This window comes from Oscarella lobularis, chromosome 13 (assembly GCF_947507565.1).
Source record: "Oscarella lobularis chromosome 13, ooOscLobu1.1, whole genome shotgun sequence".
Lineage (NCBI taxonomy): Eukaryota > Metazoa > Porifera > Homoscleromorpha > Homosclerophorida > Oscarellidae > Oscarella > Oscarella lobularis.
Window position 1 is genome coordinate 2,481,569 of NC_089187.1, and position 16,005 is coordinate 2,497,573.

The following is a 16,005-nucleotide window of genomic DNA, read 5'->3' on the forward strand; positions in this document are numbered from 1 at the left end:
CGCTGATGAACAGACTCGACGACGAAGATGTTGTAGTGCTTTCTCGTAACAGTTGGGATTCCGATCGAGCTAGGGCCAGGACCAGCAGGACCCGTGACGACCCGGAAACTGAAAGTGCTCGAACGGCCGGTCACTTATCGCACAGAAAGATATGTTTGAGTCACTCGTAAAAAGGACCGGGTTGCTAGCTTAGAGTGGTCTAAGCAGCGGCTTTGCATAGTGTAGCAAACAACTGTGCATGCAATATCCAAGCAATCCGGTGGCGATATTGGAAACTGCTACGCTTGAACTAGCGTGAATGTTCGCCACCTGCAGCAGAAATATAATGTCTATACTCCTGCTTGCAGCATTCGCTGGTCCACCTATGCTTGACGCGATTTCTCTTACTACGGGAGCGCTTGAGTCATCTAGTCTTCTTGCAAGTGCTGTCGTTTGCTCTGGAGTAAAAGGGCCCCGGACGCTATCGTCTTTTAGATGCAGCACCGTTTCGGCCACAAACAAGGCGCAGCTTTCTTGCTTGCCAGCGAGACACTGAATCACTAGCAAGGCAGAAGCGTTAGAAATGGCCTTACTGACTGCAGGTTGCCGCCGTGAATTTGTTGCGATTCGGTTCGCCAAGATCAAACTAGCTGAAGCCACCAATGCGCCTGCCAATTGGAATTTGGGAGAGCGAGAGCAAACAAAGCCTACTCCAAAAGTAGCTCCAGCTATGGCACTGGGAAGGTACTTTGCTGCTATTGACAGCAACGTAGTGTGCCTGGTGTTCCACCAGCCAGTCAACAAGCCCATCAACGAAATCCACAAGGAGCTGGTGAGACGCACATTTCTAATTTCCTCCGCGATTCGTCTAATTTGCTCTTGATCCAATTGAATGTTATCGTCGTTAGTATCACTGCTTTCTAAAACGCTGCCAGCCTTCAGACGGCCCGCATTTATTGCAATCAAAACTATTTTGCCTCTTCCCTGCCTCGTCGCCTCTGCTGCTGTCACCCAGAGCTCTGGTTTCCATGGACGTCCATCAGCCAGCACCTTATCTCTATTGCTTCCGACGGGAACAAAGGGAACCTTGCTCGCTTGTTCCTCAGTTAGGCTACCATGATTGCGAAGTATTAAGTCATACTGTTTGACAAGAGACCCAATAGTTATATTCATGTGTTTTTCATCGTCATCGCTGCTGGGATCACGAATCAAGTTGGCTTTGGTGAAGACTACCAGGGCGTGATCCCAGACTTTCTTGCCAAATGCAGTTGTTATCAGCCCAACTGTGTCCGCGTCGTCTTTGCTGGCTACGTTATTCACGCTTTCAACGCAAAAAAGAAGCAAATCGATACTTCCTATTCCTCTCATTTGAGTTAGGTAAGCCGCAGAGCGTTTTTTCTGCTGATTAGGAACGTGAGAGTCTAGCAGCTGGAAATCTAGCAAGCCAGGTGTATCCCAAACAGTCACTTGCATGTCTTTCTCCTGAATGGTATACCGTTTTATCTGGGTTGTTACCCTCTCTGTGGTGCAACCTTCTTCTGCAACCTTTTCGCCAAATAGAGAATTGACTAATGTCGATTTTCCAACGCCGGTTTTTCCAACGAGAAGGAGCACAAGTTCCTTTGCGTCTACGTGCTTCAAAGCTTCATTCAGTCTCTCGCTAAGCGGGCGGCAGCGACTCAAGCTATCGCCTGACTTCGCCAGATCTTGGCAGACGATTTCATTCACTTGAGCCTCTAAGCCGGTCGATATGTCGTCTAAAACAGACGGACAAATAGCGTAGAGCGCGTACACGAAGCGAAGCTTCGTTTCGTCGTTTTGCGATGAGTGGACGATCGTCAATAGACTTTTTGCTCTATCAACGGCGTTCTTTTGAGCCGTAAATTGGCGGAATTGAGACCCGTCAAGGCGACCTTCGAATCCGTCGTCAATCTGTATGTGCGCGACGACGTCATCGACGCTCTTGGCTAATCTAGACGCGATGAACTTGTTATGAAGAAGGGAAGAGTCTAAGATGCGGCAGATTTCTTCCTTCGCCATGCCTTCTCCTTCGTTGTGTTCTAGGTGGGACGATTGACGTCTGCTGGTTAGGATTGGCTCCCACTGAGAACTCCCCCACAACTTGTGACGGAATAATAATGAGATGCTGCTTAATCATGAATTCGTTCTTCGAATTGGAAGATGATCTAATCACCTCCCCCAATTCCTTATCGAATTCTGGGATAATTGCCCTATCTATAATTTGTGATCCGGTAGCGCGAAAGAGAGATAATGTCAGAGCCATTTCAGATGCTATTCTTGGTATAGGCGATCTACTGGAGGACTCTAAGGCTGAATCTAAGGATTGCAGATACCGCTCATCAAAGAGGAAGCCAGTAAAAGCTAGAGCAGGGCTGTCTTTCTTCACGGGACGTAAGAGGATAGACAAGGCATCTACTGCTGCAGAACAAAGAGGAGAGAAGTGATCTTCCTTCTTTGCGGTCGCCGAGACCCTCTGCGCTTCTCTTGAACCCTGGTAACATGAAAAAATGAGGAGATATCGCTCTTACTCTACTCCTTCTAACGGATAACAGCCCACCAGCGCGTCACGGTATGGTGTCGCTCCAGAGAGCCGACTGGCGCTTACAAAGAACCGCTTTTCTTCTTCGGTAGGCTTCGTTTCCGACGTTTCGTGAAGTAGCTTTCCGCGCAGTCGCGTCTGCTCCACGTGCAACACCATATCCTATTTGGTTATTGGTAAAGAAAGAAAAAATCGCGGATGTCACTGTACAATTATTCCAAAAGCGAAATTGTTTACGAAACAAAGTTCGGTTCAACACTTCGCTTCTGGTTTCGATTACCTGCAGACGGAAGAGCCATTTTGCACAAATTCAGCTGTTACTGTATTTGATTATTTTATACAAACTCCACGTATTACTAGTACATGTGACACAGTACGGACATTTACAGTTGCTTTCACACACCGACTACACTACTTCTCTTCTTTTTCTTTCTAGTCTACTTACGGCGCAAACTATACACCCCATACACTACTGCACCAATCAGCGCTCCAGCTATTGCCCCAGGTGGCCCTAATGCAGCTCCAGTGGTAGCTCCAATGCCAATGCCGGCTCCAATGCCAGCCGCAATGCCAGCTCCAATGCCAGCTCCAATGCCAGCTCCAATGCCAGCTCCAACACCAATGGCAAGGACACCACCTCCAAATAGTTTCCAAGTGACTCTACTATTATTATCCACCAGACTTGGAGCCCTTTTTTTCAGTTGGTCTTCGTCGTCGTCTTCTAAAATAATGCTTTTGCCATCTAGTCGATTTTCATTGTACACAAGAAGGAAACTGCTTCCTGCAACTGTAGCCCGTCCTATGGCTGCAACCCAAAACTTTGGCATCCATGGTTTTCCATCAGCTAGCACTCTGTCTCTCTCGCTTCCAATTGGAATAAATTCAACAGAATTGATCACTTCTGATTCAGGCTCATACTCCTTCAGAAGACGGCGGTAGCCATCTGATATCTTTTTGGTAGTTTCTCTCAAAACTGTCAGATCACGTATGTTGGATGTTGCTGAGCGCAGCATATTTGCTTTAGTCAGGGCAAACAAGCTATGTTTCCATATATTGTCTTTTTCTTTTTTGAAACTTTTGTTGACAATATCAATTATCTCGGTGATCCCTCTTCTCTGACGAGGGTTCGTGGTGTCTATACAAAAAATAGCTAGATCGACCCTTTCAATTTTTTCAGCTAATTCCTTCAAAATGTTGCCACCATCCCTTCCCTCCAGTAAGCCAGGAACGTCCCATACAACCAGATCAACAGGCAAATCTGACAAACTAACGCGGTAAGACTCTAATTTTTTCGTACATTGAAGTACGTTCAAGCTCGTTTCTGCTTTCTTTTCTGAATCATCCCCAATCAAAGCATTGATTAGGGTTGATTTTCCCGTTCCTTCTTCGCCCAGCAACATAAAAGTAATTTCTTTTCTCTTGCCTGCTTTAACAGTCAATGGGTCAAGAAGGTTGTTTTTAAGAGCAACTCTAAACGCTTTTTTCTGAATCCTAGCCCCACCTACCCTAATGTACTCCGTTGCTGCGCTTCTTGAAACCTCTTCGTGCAGACCATGAGACATTTTTCTTAGAACACTTCCGGCAACGGCAAGCATAGCAAAAGCGAAGCTGACTTTAACTTCGTCTTCTGCCTCTTTGACGCACTCAAGAAAAGCTTCACCTTTTTTTTCATTAGCAGTAATAGCTTTTAGGTCAGTCACTTGCTCGGGCGTAAGGCAGCTCTCGTTTTGTTGCATCATCTCCAAAATATACTCTACCAGCTCACCAAGTTCAGCGAACACGGTTTGTTTTACAGAGAAAAGAAGATCTTCGTTGATCATTCCTGCTATTCTTGCCGTAGATTCGGTAGAAGTCGTCATAGCTGCAAGGCTGTGCTAAGCGCGACGGATAATAAGAGATTGCGCCAATTGACTAGCGAGAAAAGACCTCCCAGAACCCAATGCTAATGTTAATTGATCGCTTAGGCAATTGAATCGCCAAGCCCATGTTATCTCTCTTCAAATGCCAATCAAGGCAAAATTCAATTACACGAAGCTAGCTCCACCTTAACTGTGCACAGAGCGACGATAGCTTGGAAAGTAATCCCCACAGCGTAAGTCTGATCTCAGTCAAGGAGAGACTTGGCTACTATCTCAAACTTCGCTCGTTTTCGCTGTTGCATCTCTTACCGCGCACGGAATTTCGCCGCTTTTGGTCCCTGGATCCTCGAGGATCTTCTATCAACCACGAGGAGCAAGTGAGGTCGCCTAGGGGAGACAAAACGCTGTTGACAGGATAAGGCCACCGGAGTCCCGGACAAGAGTACATTCCTTAGCCCATGCAGGTTTTTATTGATCGATAAGAAATTGTTGAAGTCCTGTTGCACAAAAAAATGGTTGTGAGTACTTATTATAGGTCTAGTAGTATTGACACTCAATTCTTTATTCAACGACTCGGCCAATGAATTCCAAAAAGCGACGAGCATATTGCTCTGGTCGAACCGTTGAAATCTCAGCCCTGGCCTGATATAAGACTTATAATTAGAAAATTTGCCAGCCAGGTAGCCATTTACCCCATGTTTGACTGTTTTCGCTGCGTGAGCCGCTCGTTTTCTCGTTCCATACGACGTCAGAACATCAATCAGGCCAATGAAATAGATTTTTGGCTCAGCTTCTACACGAGAATGTTCCAAAAGTCATATACGTGTATACTATCTGACCTTCATCTGATAGTACAGCAAAAACGTCAACGGATTTGTCAATAACCGGCCACAAACCCCGCTCTATCGCTTTCGTCGCTTCTTTTGCACATGCAGCAATAAAAGGCTTTGGCAAACCTAAAAGCCAATACCTCCATTTCAATAAACACTACAAATTCAATGACGTTTACCTGATATGGCCGCCTCTTTCGCTTTCTTCGCCGCTTCTCCTTCGGGCGGCGTAAGCGCCGTTCCACTCCCCGTCGCCGCTCCGGGACTTGCCTCGGCTCCAATCCCGTCATCACCTGAACAAGCCCCTTCCTCTTCTTCCTGTTCTTCTTCCTCACTCTCTCCATCCTCCTCATCTTCGTCTTCAGCGCTCTCTTCCTGCGCTTGAACGCAATTATGAATTCCAAGGAGAAGACTGTAGTCCATGATATTGAGCTTGGTAAGAAACTAATAAAAATTAATCAAAAATCAATATGTTTCATCCTGCTCTCATACAGCAACGTCCTTTTCTAGTGTGTTTATGAGTTTTGTTTTCGCCACGGGTCCCACTTTGATTTTGAGCCCATCTCCAATAAAGTCCTTGTCCTTGAAAGTTGGCAAATCCTTAGCCTATATAGAAACACCACATGATATAGCATCTTCTATTCAGAGGAAATTCCACCCACAAACCTTTTCTTTCTCACTCGCAGAACGAGCCACAGTAGATCCCTAATAAAGTGATTAAGCAAACCTTTAGATATAGATACTATTGCCTGTACCTTTAGGTCATATTTCTTGTGAACTTTCAAACTAGACGGAAGCACGTTTCTCATAATAAGGATATAGTGTTCCACGCCTTCGACAGTCAATCGATACATGCCAACATAGTGAGGCAGAAGAGTGGACCCCTCACTCCCAACAACATGCTAAAATCATAAGAAAATATATATGATTATCTTATATAGGATGTTGTCTCTCTTTTCTTTTTCTTACTGCGTGATATGGCTGGAGGACTTGATGCATGAGTGCCACTTCGTCTCCGGCAATCATTTTAATCACGAATTTTTTATCGTGAGATAAGTAGAACTTTGCTCCGCTTCGTCCTTTCGCCGTGCTTTTTACTGGCTGAGAGTGCGTCAATGCGTACTAAATTATTAATTAATTAGTGACAAGTTTCAATTAGTGACGTCACCAGCTTACCGAATATTCTGAATCGTCCACGTGAAATTTTTCTCTCAAGTCGCGGAACACCATGGGACAATATTCCTTGAATTTGAATCGTCCAGGAAGATTCTCTCTAAAGCGCGTTACAAAAAAATTTACACCAAAAAATCACGAAAAAATAGGTCTCGTACTTATTATAGAGATGATTTTCGACGCGAGCCTTGCTAAACGCCTTGAAGTCTTCGTTCATGAGCAGCGGAGGAATCGTTACGTGGAGAAGTTCGTTGATCTGGGAAAAGACCACGCCCATTTTCTCAAACCGCAAACTGCGCCATTTCGTGCAAATTGCTTCGAAGTCGTAAACCGTAGCGTTCTAAAAGCGTTAGTCTGTGCTCGCGACTAAACTACGCGCGATTACGAGCTCGTTCGAGAGTTCTACGCGCGTTTCGCGCTGTCGTTCGCTTTTTCCAACGCGAGCGAGCGTTTATCGCCGTACCGTGTGATTGACGCCCCACATGAGGACGCTGAGAAGTGGCTCGTTGGCGCGAAAGAGGCGCCGCTTCTGATGCTTCGGTTTCAGAGGCTTGACCTTGGACGACGCCATCGAAATTCCAAAGCGCGCACGCAAAACAACTACAATCGAAGAATAGCGAGACGAAAAAGAAACGAGAACGCAATAATTCCACAACCGATATACGGGACTTGCCGCGACGAACAAAAGCGATCGAGAACCCGTACTATGTAGGGGCGTACCCATGGGCGTGAACTATTTCGGCTTTTTGACTCAAAATTTTCTTTTTGCTATATTTTCGAAATTTTAGCTTCGCGCATCGTCATTCACCAGCAGAAATTGCCTCCACCTTTCGAAGATGTCGCTAAAGGAAGAAGAACGGAAACGGACGACTTTTTTGCGCCGGAAAGTTGCAGTACTAGGAGTCTACCAGCGATCACATATATAAGGCCTGTTGAAACATTACTCTATTGCATGGTTAGACACGGTCCTCATTGCAGCCTTGCCTGAGAAGGGCGGGAACGAGGTCCTGGAGCAACGGTGCGTCAGTGATTACAGGCACATACTTAATTGGATGGGTAAGACCTGCAGGGGCTGCACGTACCGGGATGCCGCCAAGTGCCTAGTCGCCTTGGTGGAGCATCGTGGGTGTCCGATATATATATACCTATATGGTGTATAGCTCCGTGTATAGGGGAATACAAAAAACAGGGGACTCCCGTCGGCGAGTGACGGTCTGCTCTCGAGCGAACGTGCTGTGCATTTTTTTCTTTTTTTAGCTATTTTTCGCAAATTGATTTGATCAAAATAGCCAAAAAACTTCCCCAGAGTCTAAACTATTATGGAACTGGTGCACCAGCACCATACTCTTTATTGATTACGTCTACGTCCAAAAGGGAAAAATTCACAAGGCCATGCAGTTTGTATTTCACATCCAATTAATCAATTATTTAATTATCAAAAGATCTTGTCATATTCTTTCAACAAGAATTCGACTATAGCGTTCTGATAGGCCATACTGGCAGCAATATTACTGGCGTCAGCAGGCCGAAGCAACGTCGGCCCAAACACTATAGCGACGTTCTGAATCAACATCTTATTCACGCTACCGTGAGAAATAACCCTAGAGACCCACCCAATGTTTTCACATAGAAATAAACCTCAAAATATTAGCTTACCTAAGCAAGTGTTGTAGCAAGAACTTGAGCGTTTCCTTATTCGCTTTGGGCAGTGCAATGATCTCTCTACAGGCCGCAGCAATTCTCATGCCATAATCTTGTAACCCTGTACAAGCTAATGACGAATTTTCATTATCGGTTCCCATATTTTTAACCTAGTATGTGGACGAATGTGTCGAATTTATTGCTTGGCACTAGGGGCTCGGCTAGCTCTCGAAAGAAAAGCTTGAGAGCGCCGGCAAGGACGTTTATGTCATCCCACTTTTTTCTATCGTTCAAATCAAGTGGCTCGTCTAGATAAATACTCCCATGTGATTCCTAATAAGTCTTGTGTTTATTCTACCTCGATCTACTTTAAATCTTAATTTCTGAATTTGTGACGCGTTGCCGGGAACTCTGTAGAGTCCAATTGATTCTATTCCTAAGAGGATGCATATGTGTTGCGTGAAATGCTCCTTCTGTGGATTTTTTTCGCTGTACCTCTACTTTCTATTGCTTCAATACAAAGAATGACAAATAAGGGGACTGGGCTCTTTTCCTTTTCCGCTAATTTATCGAGGTGAGCGCCAAAAACGTTTTCTAGGGACACCAGTGGAGAATAAAGGCATCTGTGTTCATCCTTCTCACCTTTTATCAGTCCCTTTCGATTAATATCTTCGTATGTTGGTCGTCGTGTGAGAAACGTCCTGAGACGAGCCTTGATTTTGCCTGAGAAGAAACTCACGACTTTATTGATTAATAATCATTTTTCATTTACCTTTCTTTTCTCCAGAATCCACTTCAAAATCCCCGTCGAAATCTTCCTCCATAGCGGGAGTGGAAAATTTTCGACCGGAGAGAAGCGCAGAAGTAATGGGGGGCATGGAATCCTAAAAACCCGCGTCACTCATAACTATATTCTAAGCTATTGATTCGATATACAGCGTGTGCTATTCCATCCTTTATAGCTCCCATCCATTCGGTCAGATCCTTGCTATTTTCAGCCTGCAAATAGATCATCTCTCCATTGCTGAAAGACAACTGGAAAAAATTATTGATATATGAATTTTTCTGAGATACCAATTCACCTGCATGACGTATTTCTTCTTGGTGTAATCAGAGGGAATGGAGACTTGGCAGTTTTGAAGGCACAATGAGGACGGTAAAGTTGACTTTAGAGATTTCTTTATTCAAAAGAAAACCCATCTTGAGGAAAACGCTCTAATCACTAAAATTACTGACATTATCCTTCGCGTGTTTTTTGTCTTTGAAGAAGAGCAAGTAGGGACTTTCTAAGAGAACGTAATGCTGGGTCCAGCCTCTCTGAGAATGCCTATGAAAAAATCCAATTAGTTTTCATACAAAAGAACCAAAGAATGAACGCACTTCTTTTTGCTTGTATCAACCAGTTTCTTCTTCGAAAGAAACCCCTCCATAAACTGCACATATAATAAAAGTGTATGTATGTATGTATTCATTTATTTATTTATTTATACGAGGCTCGGATCGTCTGGAGTGAGTAGCATTCCTGAGTCGTCTTCCCTCCCATGTGCATCAGCGTCAGAAACACGCCTTTGAAGAGAGCCAGTCACTTTGTTCGTAGGATGACTAGACACCCTTTTATGACCCTTCTTCTAAAGATATTCTATCTCTAGGAAACCCTATGCTATCGACAGTGATACTGGTGGAGCTGGAGCTGGTTTTTTCTTTGATTTAGCCGGTAGACCCTTCGGAACGTTCCTTTCTAAATTCTCCGCCAATTTCTCCAAATCCGTGTGCGAAAGCGTGACGCGATGACGCGGCGACGGGTCGACGTCAAGCGCTCGCATCAACTGCGGCGACACGTCCGACGAAATGCGACGCCTATCCATTGGAGAATCCTAGACAACAAGATCACGTAGCTAGGCAACAGAAAATCGTGAATAGGAGAGTCTTACTTTCGCTTTTGGTGCGAGACGAATTTCTGGGAGGACCCACGCGGTTTTTGCTGTGTCGTCGGCGCAGTAGAAGTACGCTTTGCCGTCAGAATCGGCGCATTCGATCCACTGCGTTATACGGAAATGTGTGCTAGGCTACCATGGAAACGTTGTGGGTACCTTTTCGCCGGAGAGTGGATGCGTGTACGCCGTTTCGCCGTCTTCCGTGTCCTTGATCCATTCCAATTTCATTCGCTATGAGAAAATGAAAATTTTCATAGAATTTTTGTTATGAAAAGGTAGAAGGCAAAAGGGAGAGTTATGGTTTGTTATTGCGCTTACGCGTTTCACTCTTGGCGTGACTGGGGACGCTTTTGCGGATGACATAGCCGGCTTTTCCCACTGGCTTATGTCCTTTGTCTTATTGTAATAATACGTCTCGCCATCATCAGATTTCAGCTCAACCCAACCCAGAGGCAGAATCTAGAAAGAACATAGACTCATAGCCCAAGAATCTAAAGTAAAGGAGCTCCTAGAGATACTAGCTATGGATATATTCAATCTCTAACTATAAATAAACATAGTGCTCTATACCCCATCATTGTCATCAGGTGGAGGTGGAAGCGAGCCAACAGGCGATTCACACACAAACGACGATCCGAAGAAACTGTCCGGCGGAGGCGGAAGATCGTCGTTTGTCGTCACATCCGAGCTTCGTATCCCCGCAATGGGAACGCCTTCACAACGCCGCGATCGTCTAGAATCGTTCCATTTTTTCGTTTCTTACCGTTTCCTTGGACGGCTTCTTGGCTGTCTGTCGATTCTTCGACGATTTCTTCGACGTACGTCGCTGGGACGTACATTTCTTGGTTATTTGCGTTTCGAACGCGCCACCAGCCGGCGTCGTCCTTGTTTAGAAGCGTGAAGCGATCGTCCGCCTCGAATGAGACGAAGTTTTCCGCCGCGCCGCCTTTGTAGGCGAATTTCGCGCGGAGTTGAGGCGACGCGGCCATTTGCAGGCGTCGAGCTTCGTTCGCTTCTTGATCTTTCGTTTGCTGTACTGTCTTGCCGGCGAATGCGGAGAGCCGGATCTGCTTTCGGAGAGAGAAACGACTGTCGTTACAAACGTTTAGAGGACTCTAGCGTGCGTGGTGTTTAGGAAAATCACGTGATTAATAAATTCTTGCGAACGAAGTTGTTTCGGGTCTTTTAATGCAGCTAAATTCTTTTAAAGCAACACTTAGACTCCTTTTTTCCTGTTGATAGTCTCTCTTTGCTTTTTCCTACGAAGTTGTAAGATTCTTTGTCCGGGGACTGCCCTCTATCTAAAGTACGCTAAAAGAGAAAACTCGCTTTTTTTGCGTTTTCCATTTCGTTTTCCTCGCCGCGAAACATGGTAAGCCTTTTCTCCGAACCCAATCACCATCCCATCGAAAGGAACACCAACCGAGGCCCCTTTCGAGAACAAATTCTCCTAGAGCGCAATGGAACTCAACGGATCGGCAATCGTTGCCATGGCAGGCCACGAATGCGTCGCAATTGCATCAGACAAACGTCTCGGACGCCAAGCACAGACAATATCATTCGATTTCAAGAAAATTTACCCGATCGGCGATCGTCTTTTTCTCGGTCTTCCGGGACTCGGTACAGACGTCCAAACAGTGTAAGTAACTCGATACGAGCGCGACAGCGAAGCGGGGCCCCTAATGGGGACTCCATAAACAGCGCGAACCGACTCCAATTTCGACTCAATCTCTACAAATTACGTGAAAATCGCGAAATGAAGCCACGTACTCTATTAAACATGGTTTCAAGTTTTCTCTACGAGCATAGGTGAGTTGATTCTTGAAATTTTGCTCTGCGCATGTGCGTAACGTCATATTTTTAGATTTGGTCCTTATTTTGTCGAGCCTATCGTTGCCGGACTCGATCCGACGACTTTTGAGCCGTTCGTTGCTTCGATGGATCTGATTGGCTGTCCCATGATAACGAGCGATTTCGTTGTCGGGGGAACGGCGGCGGAACAGTTGTACGGCATGTGCGAGACGCTATGGCGACCAGACATGGTTAGAGAAAAAAGAAAATAGTGATTAAGCAATAAATCTTTATTTAGGGTCCGGATGATCTCTTTGAGATAACAGCGCAGTCTTTGTTGAATGCGCAAGATAGGGATGCTCTTAGTGGCTGGGGCGGTGTTGTCCACTTAGTGTAAGTTGATGTTGTGACGCCGGGATATTGCTCATTTTATCCCTTTAGAGAGAAGGACAAGGTGACCACACGGCACTTGAAGGCGCGCATGGATTAGTAGTAGTTAGACTTTGAGAAAAAAATTGTAGTTGTCTTTGTGGTCAATAAAAATTATATTGAATTTCCGTTTCGTGTACATTAGACCACTCGCTGACTAATTAATAATTAAATAACACGAGGTCATATGCGCATCGAAAATGCTCATCCGTACTTTGTGCGGCGCACGTGCGTCCGTTACTTTGTCGTAAACACGCGGCGACGGTTTCTACAATCATTTGGTCTACCGAAAGGACTAAACGCCCATTTTCCCGATCAATCGTAAGCACTTCCTTATATAGAAGCGAACATTTGATTCTCGTGAGACCGCGGCTCCGCCCCTCGTTTCCCCACTTCGCCTCTCAATCGCATTTGCACCACCAGGCAGTCGAGTGGTTTATTGGAGACGATGTCGACGTCGTCACCGCCGAGCAGCCCAAGTCCGGATCCCCCTCGAACGCCGTCCGGTGACGAGACTCACACGCCGTCTATATCCCTCCTTCGCGGCTCTACGTCGGAAACGGGCTTTCGTCGATCGACGTCTCCGCCGGATAAAGCAGACAGGCTTCATTCTCAGCAACCGGGCGCCGTCGTTTACCGCGTGGGAAAGAAAAAGACGAGACGTTCGGTCAGCGACACGCAACCGCCCCCTCTATGGAAACTCATCGAAACGGGCGGCGGCGGTTTCAGCTCTTCGCGAGCCGAAGCGATGGTGCGAAGCACGAGCGAACTGAATAATCTTTCGAACGTGATGGTTCGATCGAGTTCGATATCGGACATGGCTCGAAAGCAAGCGAGCGCAAGCAGTAAGTTAGAGGGGCTTCCATAAACGCTTTAGTCGGCTTCTTTGCGGATGGGCCGCGTGGGGGAGTTAGAGGAAGTCGCGTGCCCTCATTCGAAATTTTTTCTCTCTTTCTTTTTCAGCTACGCTCGAGTCGCTCGACTATCATCTCTTTCTCGAACTCATGAACCAACTCGGAAGCGGCGATTGGCGTCGTCTCGCCGTCGCCTACGGTCTCGACGACGACGAAATCGAAAAACTCGAAGCGGATCGCGAAATGCAGCCGGCTTCGGCGCTTCTCAAGCGAATGATGCGCGCCAACATGGCAATCGATCTCTTCGCCTCGCTTCTCGAACGAATCGGACGTTCCGATCTCGTCGATCTCGTCGCTTCGAGAATGGGAGGAACGAACGGATTCGGCGAGACCGCAAGCTCGAAACAAGGTAATCAACTTAGATCGCATTGTTGCGGCCTTGAAATCGTCAGCTTTGTTGTACATTGCACATTTCTGCGGCCTCTTCCCCCCCGCCCCCAACGCGCCGATCGTTTTTTCCCCTATCCACCTGGACTTGTTTTGAAATAGATACGACGAATACGATGACTCGATCGCTTTCGCGAATGGGCGACAGTTTGAAGGGGCTCTGTCGCATTGCGGTCACGCCGCCCGCGTCGCCCGTCTCGTCGAGACGAAGTTTTCCGCCTGTCGCCGCGACGGCGACGGGCGAGGCGCTTGTGACGACGCCGAGTCCGAGAAAAAATGCCGTCGGAATAACGTCGAACTCGCTTCCCAGATCGAGTTCGCCTTTGACTGCCTTCAGTCCCAGGCCAAAGATGGGTAGTCGCGCCTTTTCGATGGGAACTGTCGATTGGAGTACTCCGAGTAAAAGTAAGGGTATTTTTTGTTGAGTTCTTTGTTGGAGGTCTTTGTGGTAGGTTTTCCTAAGCCGTCCAGATTGTCTGATTCGTCGTTTGATTCCTTCTCGACAGGTTTAATTAATTAATTAAATGATTATGTATTATTGATTTATTCAAATGTGTGTTTTTGAAGATGGCGTTATTAAATTAGCGCTCGTTATTGGAAATGAAAGCTACGATCTAGAATCCCTTCAACTGTCTACTCCGGTACACGATGCCAAGACGATAGCGAATCTGCTCAAGAGTTTTGGATGGCACGGTAAGTGAATTATTAGTAATTTAATATATAAATTTACCGGACCTTGTGTATGTAGTCAAGTACAGCATCAATGCGGATTCTGCTACGTTGAAAAAAGACCTTTCTTTCTTCGTTTCCCACTGTCTGGATGAGCTAAACGTTGCCGCTGTAATTTTTTATGCTGGTCACGCTGTTCAGGTTGAGAGCAAGAGAAACTTGCTACTACTCTCTTTCATATTTTCCTTGCAGATTGGCAATGAGAATTTTCTTCTTCCTGTTGATATATCTTCACTCAGAACTAGCGCCTTTATTCAACACTGTGCCGGAAATATTTCCCAGACTCTAATGAGCCTAAGTATTTGCTCTGTAAGCAATCAAGACAATAGACGCCCCTATAGATATTCAAATTATTTTGCTAGTCTGTTATCACTGTGCTAAATGCTTGCTATCCGATATCAGATTGGGCAGGGTTGCCTGGACTTTGTGCTCTTGACGTCACGTCTAGATCATTTGTCCTCTACCCGTGTCCACCAGGACAAGTAGTGGAAAGCCCATCAGCACTAGATGAAGCGTAAGCTGCCTAGGAAATAAAATTTCGGCGTCTTTTTATCTGTATTTTTGTTAGGTCGAAATGCAGTTTGTTTATCTCTAATCTTGCCTGCGTTATTGAGAATTCTCCTGATTTGCCATTGAGTGGGGTACTGCGCAACTTGAGTGGCTCGTCATACTACACTTCCTGTCGCAGTCAATCTCTCTTGAATCAATTTTCGCTCAGTTGCGCTTTCAAAGAAACTCCTTCGTCGCTAATTTCATCTAGACACGCTCTCCTCATCAGAAACTCTACTGGATACGCTAGTAGAACGGAAAAAGGCCACGCAGTGGAGGACATGACCAACCTTTCTAAATTTCTCAGAGACAAGGACTGGAATGGTTAGAGTAGAGTAGAGAAAAAATTGGCAGGGAATATTAAAAATAATCTTTTTAGTCACTTTTGTGACTGACGCCACTTCAACGGAATTACTTGGATCTGTTAATGATTTCCTGCTGAATCCGGAAGTGCGGGAGGAAAATAGCCTTGTAATGATCTTTTATCTCGGTCGAGTGCATCAGGTATATCAATTCTACGCTCCCCTGATTATAATTAATAGTCGCTCGTTCTCAGAGTGACACCGGGATTGCGTCAGTCATGGGCACAGATGTATCTTCGTCAGAGGTCCCTGTTCAAGTTCTAACAGCAATGATGGAGGAACACGTGACTGGGGTAAGAATTTTTTTCAGAATTTTTAGAGATTGATCATGGATTATCATGGATTTTATAGCCGAAGATTGTTGTTGCTGGAGGCCTGTGGAACATTGACTACGAAGATCTTCGCTTCTCGGCTAATTTATTCCTCAGCCAGAATAGCCTGGTTTCTTATTTTGTGAACAACGTGGAGCCTAAAGGGTAAATACCTGCTTTTTGAGAGGCTATTCTAACTATCGTTTTCTGCTAGTCGATATGTTTCTCAGCTTTTGGAGCGATGGGAAGGCGAGTTTGGCTCCTACCTAAGTCTTTTTGACAGTTCAAGTACGTCAATTATGTCTCATTGTCTTTTTACGTCCTAAGAAAAGACGCCCCTGTTTTTTAACATAAATTGGCTCTTGTTGCGCTAATTTTCTGTCTTCTGCTAAGTAAATAAATCAACGCTGTATGCCTTTGAATGAATAGTTCAATTCGTGTCTTTCTATTGACTGTAGTATCCTATTACCACGAGACACACCATGTACTTCCTGAAGTAGGTATTTCCGTTCAGCAAACGGGATTGAGTCAATGACTTTGATTTAACAGAGTATGAA

The 16,005-nt window shown here is 45.6% G+C and overlaps 6 protein-coding genes across 7 annotated transcripts; 2 read left to right on the forward strand and 4 right to left on the reverse strand.

Moving 5' to 3' along the window:
• Positions 1 to 118: 118 nt before the first annotated feature.
• Positions 119 to 2,457, reverse strand: LOC136194796 (uncharacterized). The gene has a single exon (XM_065984042.1). The coding sequence runs from the start codon at positions 2,017 to 2,019 to the stop codon at positions 190 to 192; it is 1,830 nt and encodes a 609-aa protein (XP_065840114.1). The 5' UTR covers positions 2,020 to 2,457; the 3' UTR covers positions 119 to 189.
• Positions 2,458 to 2,847: 390 nt separating this feature from the next.
• Positions 2,848 to 4,656, reverse strand: LOC136194798 (uncharacterized). The gene has a single exon (XM_065984045.1). The coding sequence runs from the start codon at positions 4,396 to 4,398 to the stop codon at positions 2,977 to 2,979; it is 1,422 nt and encodes a 473-aa protein (XP_065840117.1). The 5' UTR covers positions 4,399 to 4,656; the 3' UTR covers positions 2,848 to 2,976.
• Positions 4,657 to 4,849: 193 nt separating this feature from the next.
• LOC136194802 (phosphatidylinositol 5-phosphate 4-kinase type-2 alpha-like) lies at positions 4,850 to 7,072 on the reverse strand. Its single transcript, XM_065984052.1, has 11 exons — positions 6,865 to 7,072; positions 6,560 to 6,657; positions 6,405 to 6,501; positions 6,198 to 6,350; positions 5,984 to 6,130; positions 5,895 to 5,933; positions 5,721 to 5,834; positions 5,408 to 5,672; positions 5,238 to 5,354; positions 5,091 to 5,191; positions 4,850 to 5,040 (listed from the first exon to the last, which is right to left on the reverse strand). Exons 1-11 carry the CDS (start codon positions 6,970 to 6,972, stop codon positions 4,960 to 4,962), a joined length of 1,320 nt encoding a protein of 439 aa, XP_065840124.1. The 5' UTR covers positions 6,973 to 7,072; the 3' UTR covers positions 4,850 to 4,959.
• A 639-nt stretch (positions 7,073 to 7,711) lies between these two features.
• LOC136194793 (rho GTPase-activating protein 15-like) lies at positions 7,712 to 11,103 on the reverse strand. 2 transcript variants are annotated; one of them, XM_065984040.1, is made up of 18 exons: positions 10,740 to 11,103; positions 10,547 to 10,689; positions 10,295 to 10,435; positions 10,133 to 10,207; positions 9,974 to 10,081; positions 9,719 to 9,916; positions 9,533 to 9,667; positions 9,423 to 9,475; positions 9,279 to 9,369; positions 9,125 to 9,220; positions 8,979 to 9,077; positions 8,815 to 8,926; positions 8,685 to 8,765; positions 8,538 to 8,636; positions 8,401 to 8,478; positions 8,213 to 8,350; positions 8,058 to 8,163; positions 7,712 to 8,002 (listed from the first exon to the last, which is right to left on the reverse strand). In XM_065984040.1, the coding sequence occupies exons 1-18, from the start codon at positions 10,963 to 10,965 to the stop codon at positions 7,837 to 7,839; spliced, it is 2,145 nt and encodes a 714-aa protein (XP_065840112.1). In that variant the 5' UTR covers positions 10,966 to 11,103; the 3' UTR covers positions 7,712 to 7,836. The 2 variants fall into 2 exon arrangements, with proteins under 2 accessions (XP_065840112.1, XP_065840111.1); XM_065984039.1 differs by having other exon boundaries at positions 9,533 to 9,670.
• Positions 11,104 to 11,192: 89 nt separating this feature from the next.
• Positions 11,193 to 12,324, forward strand: LOC136194804 (proteasome subunit beta type-3-like). The gene is made up of 6 exons (XM_065984054.1): positions 11,193 to 11,348; positions 11,431 to 11,615; positions 11,678 to 11,785; positions 11,841 to 12,018; positions 12,066 to 12,160; positions 12,209 to 12,324. Exons 1-6 carry the CDS (start codon positions 11,346 to 11,348, stop codon positions 12,255 to 12,257), a joined length of 618 nt encoding a protein of 205 aa, XP_065840126.1. The 5' UTR covers positions 11,193 to 11,345; the 3' UTR covers positions 12,258 to 12,324.
• A 114-nt stretch (positions 12,325 to 12,438) lies between these two features.
• On the forward strand, positions 12,439 to 15,870 carry LOC136194943 (uncharacterized). Its single transcript, XM_065984201.1, has 14 exons — positions 12,439 to 12,517; positions 12,620 to 13,041; positions 13,160 to 13,459; positions 13,600 to 13,902; positions 13,950 to 14,003; positions 14,065 to 14,190; positions 14,246 to 14,367; positions 14,419 to 14,535; positions 14,589 to 14,740; positions 14,795 to 15,099; positions 15,155 to 15,279; positions 15,332 to 15,430; positions 15,489 to 15,613; positions 15,663 to 15,870. The coding sequence occupies exons 2-14, from the start codon at positions 12,645 to 12,647 to the stop codon at positions 15,772 to 15,774; spliced, it is 2,337 nt and encodes a 778-aa protein (XP_065840273.1). The 5' UTR covers positions 12,439 to 12,517; positions 12,620 to 12,644; the 3' UTR covers positions 15,775 to 15,870.
• Positions 15,871 to 16,005: the final 135 nt, after the last annotated feature.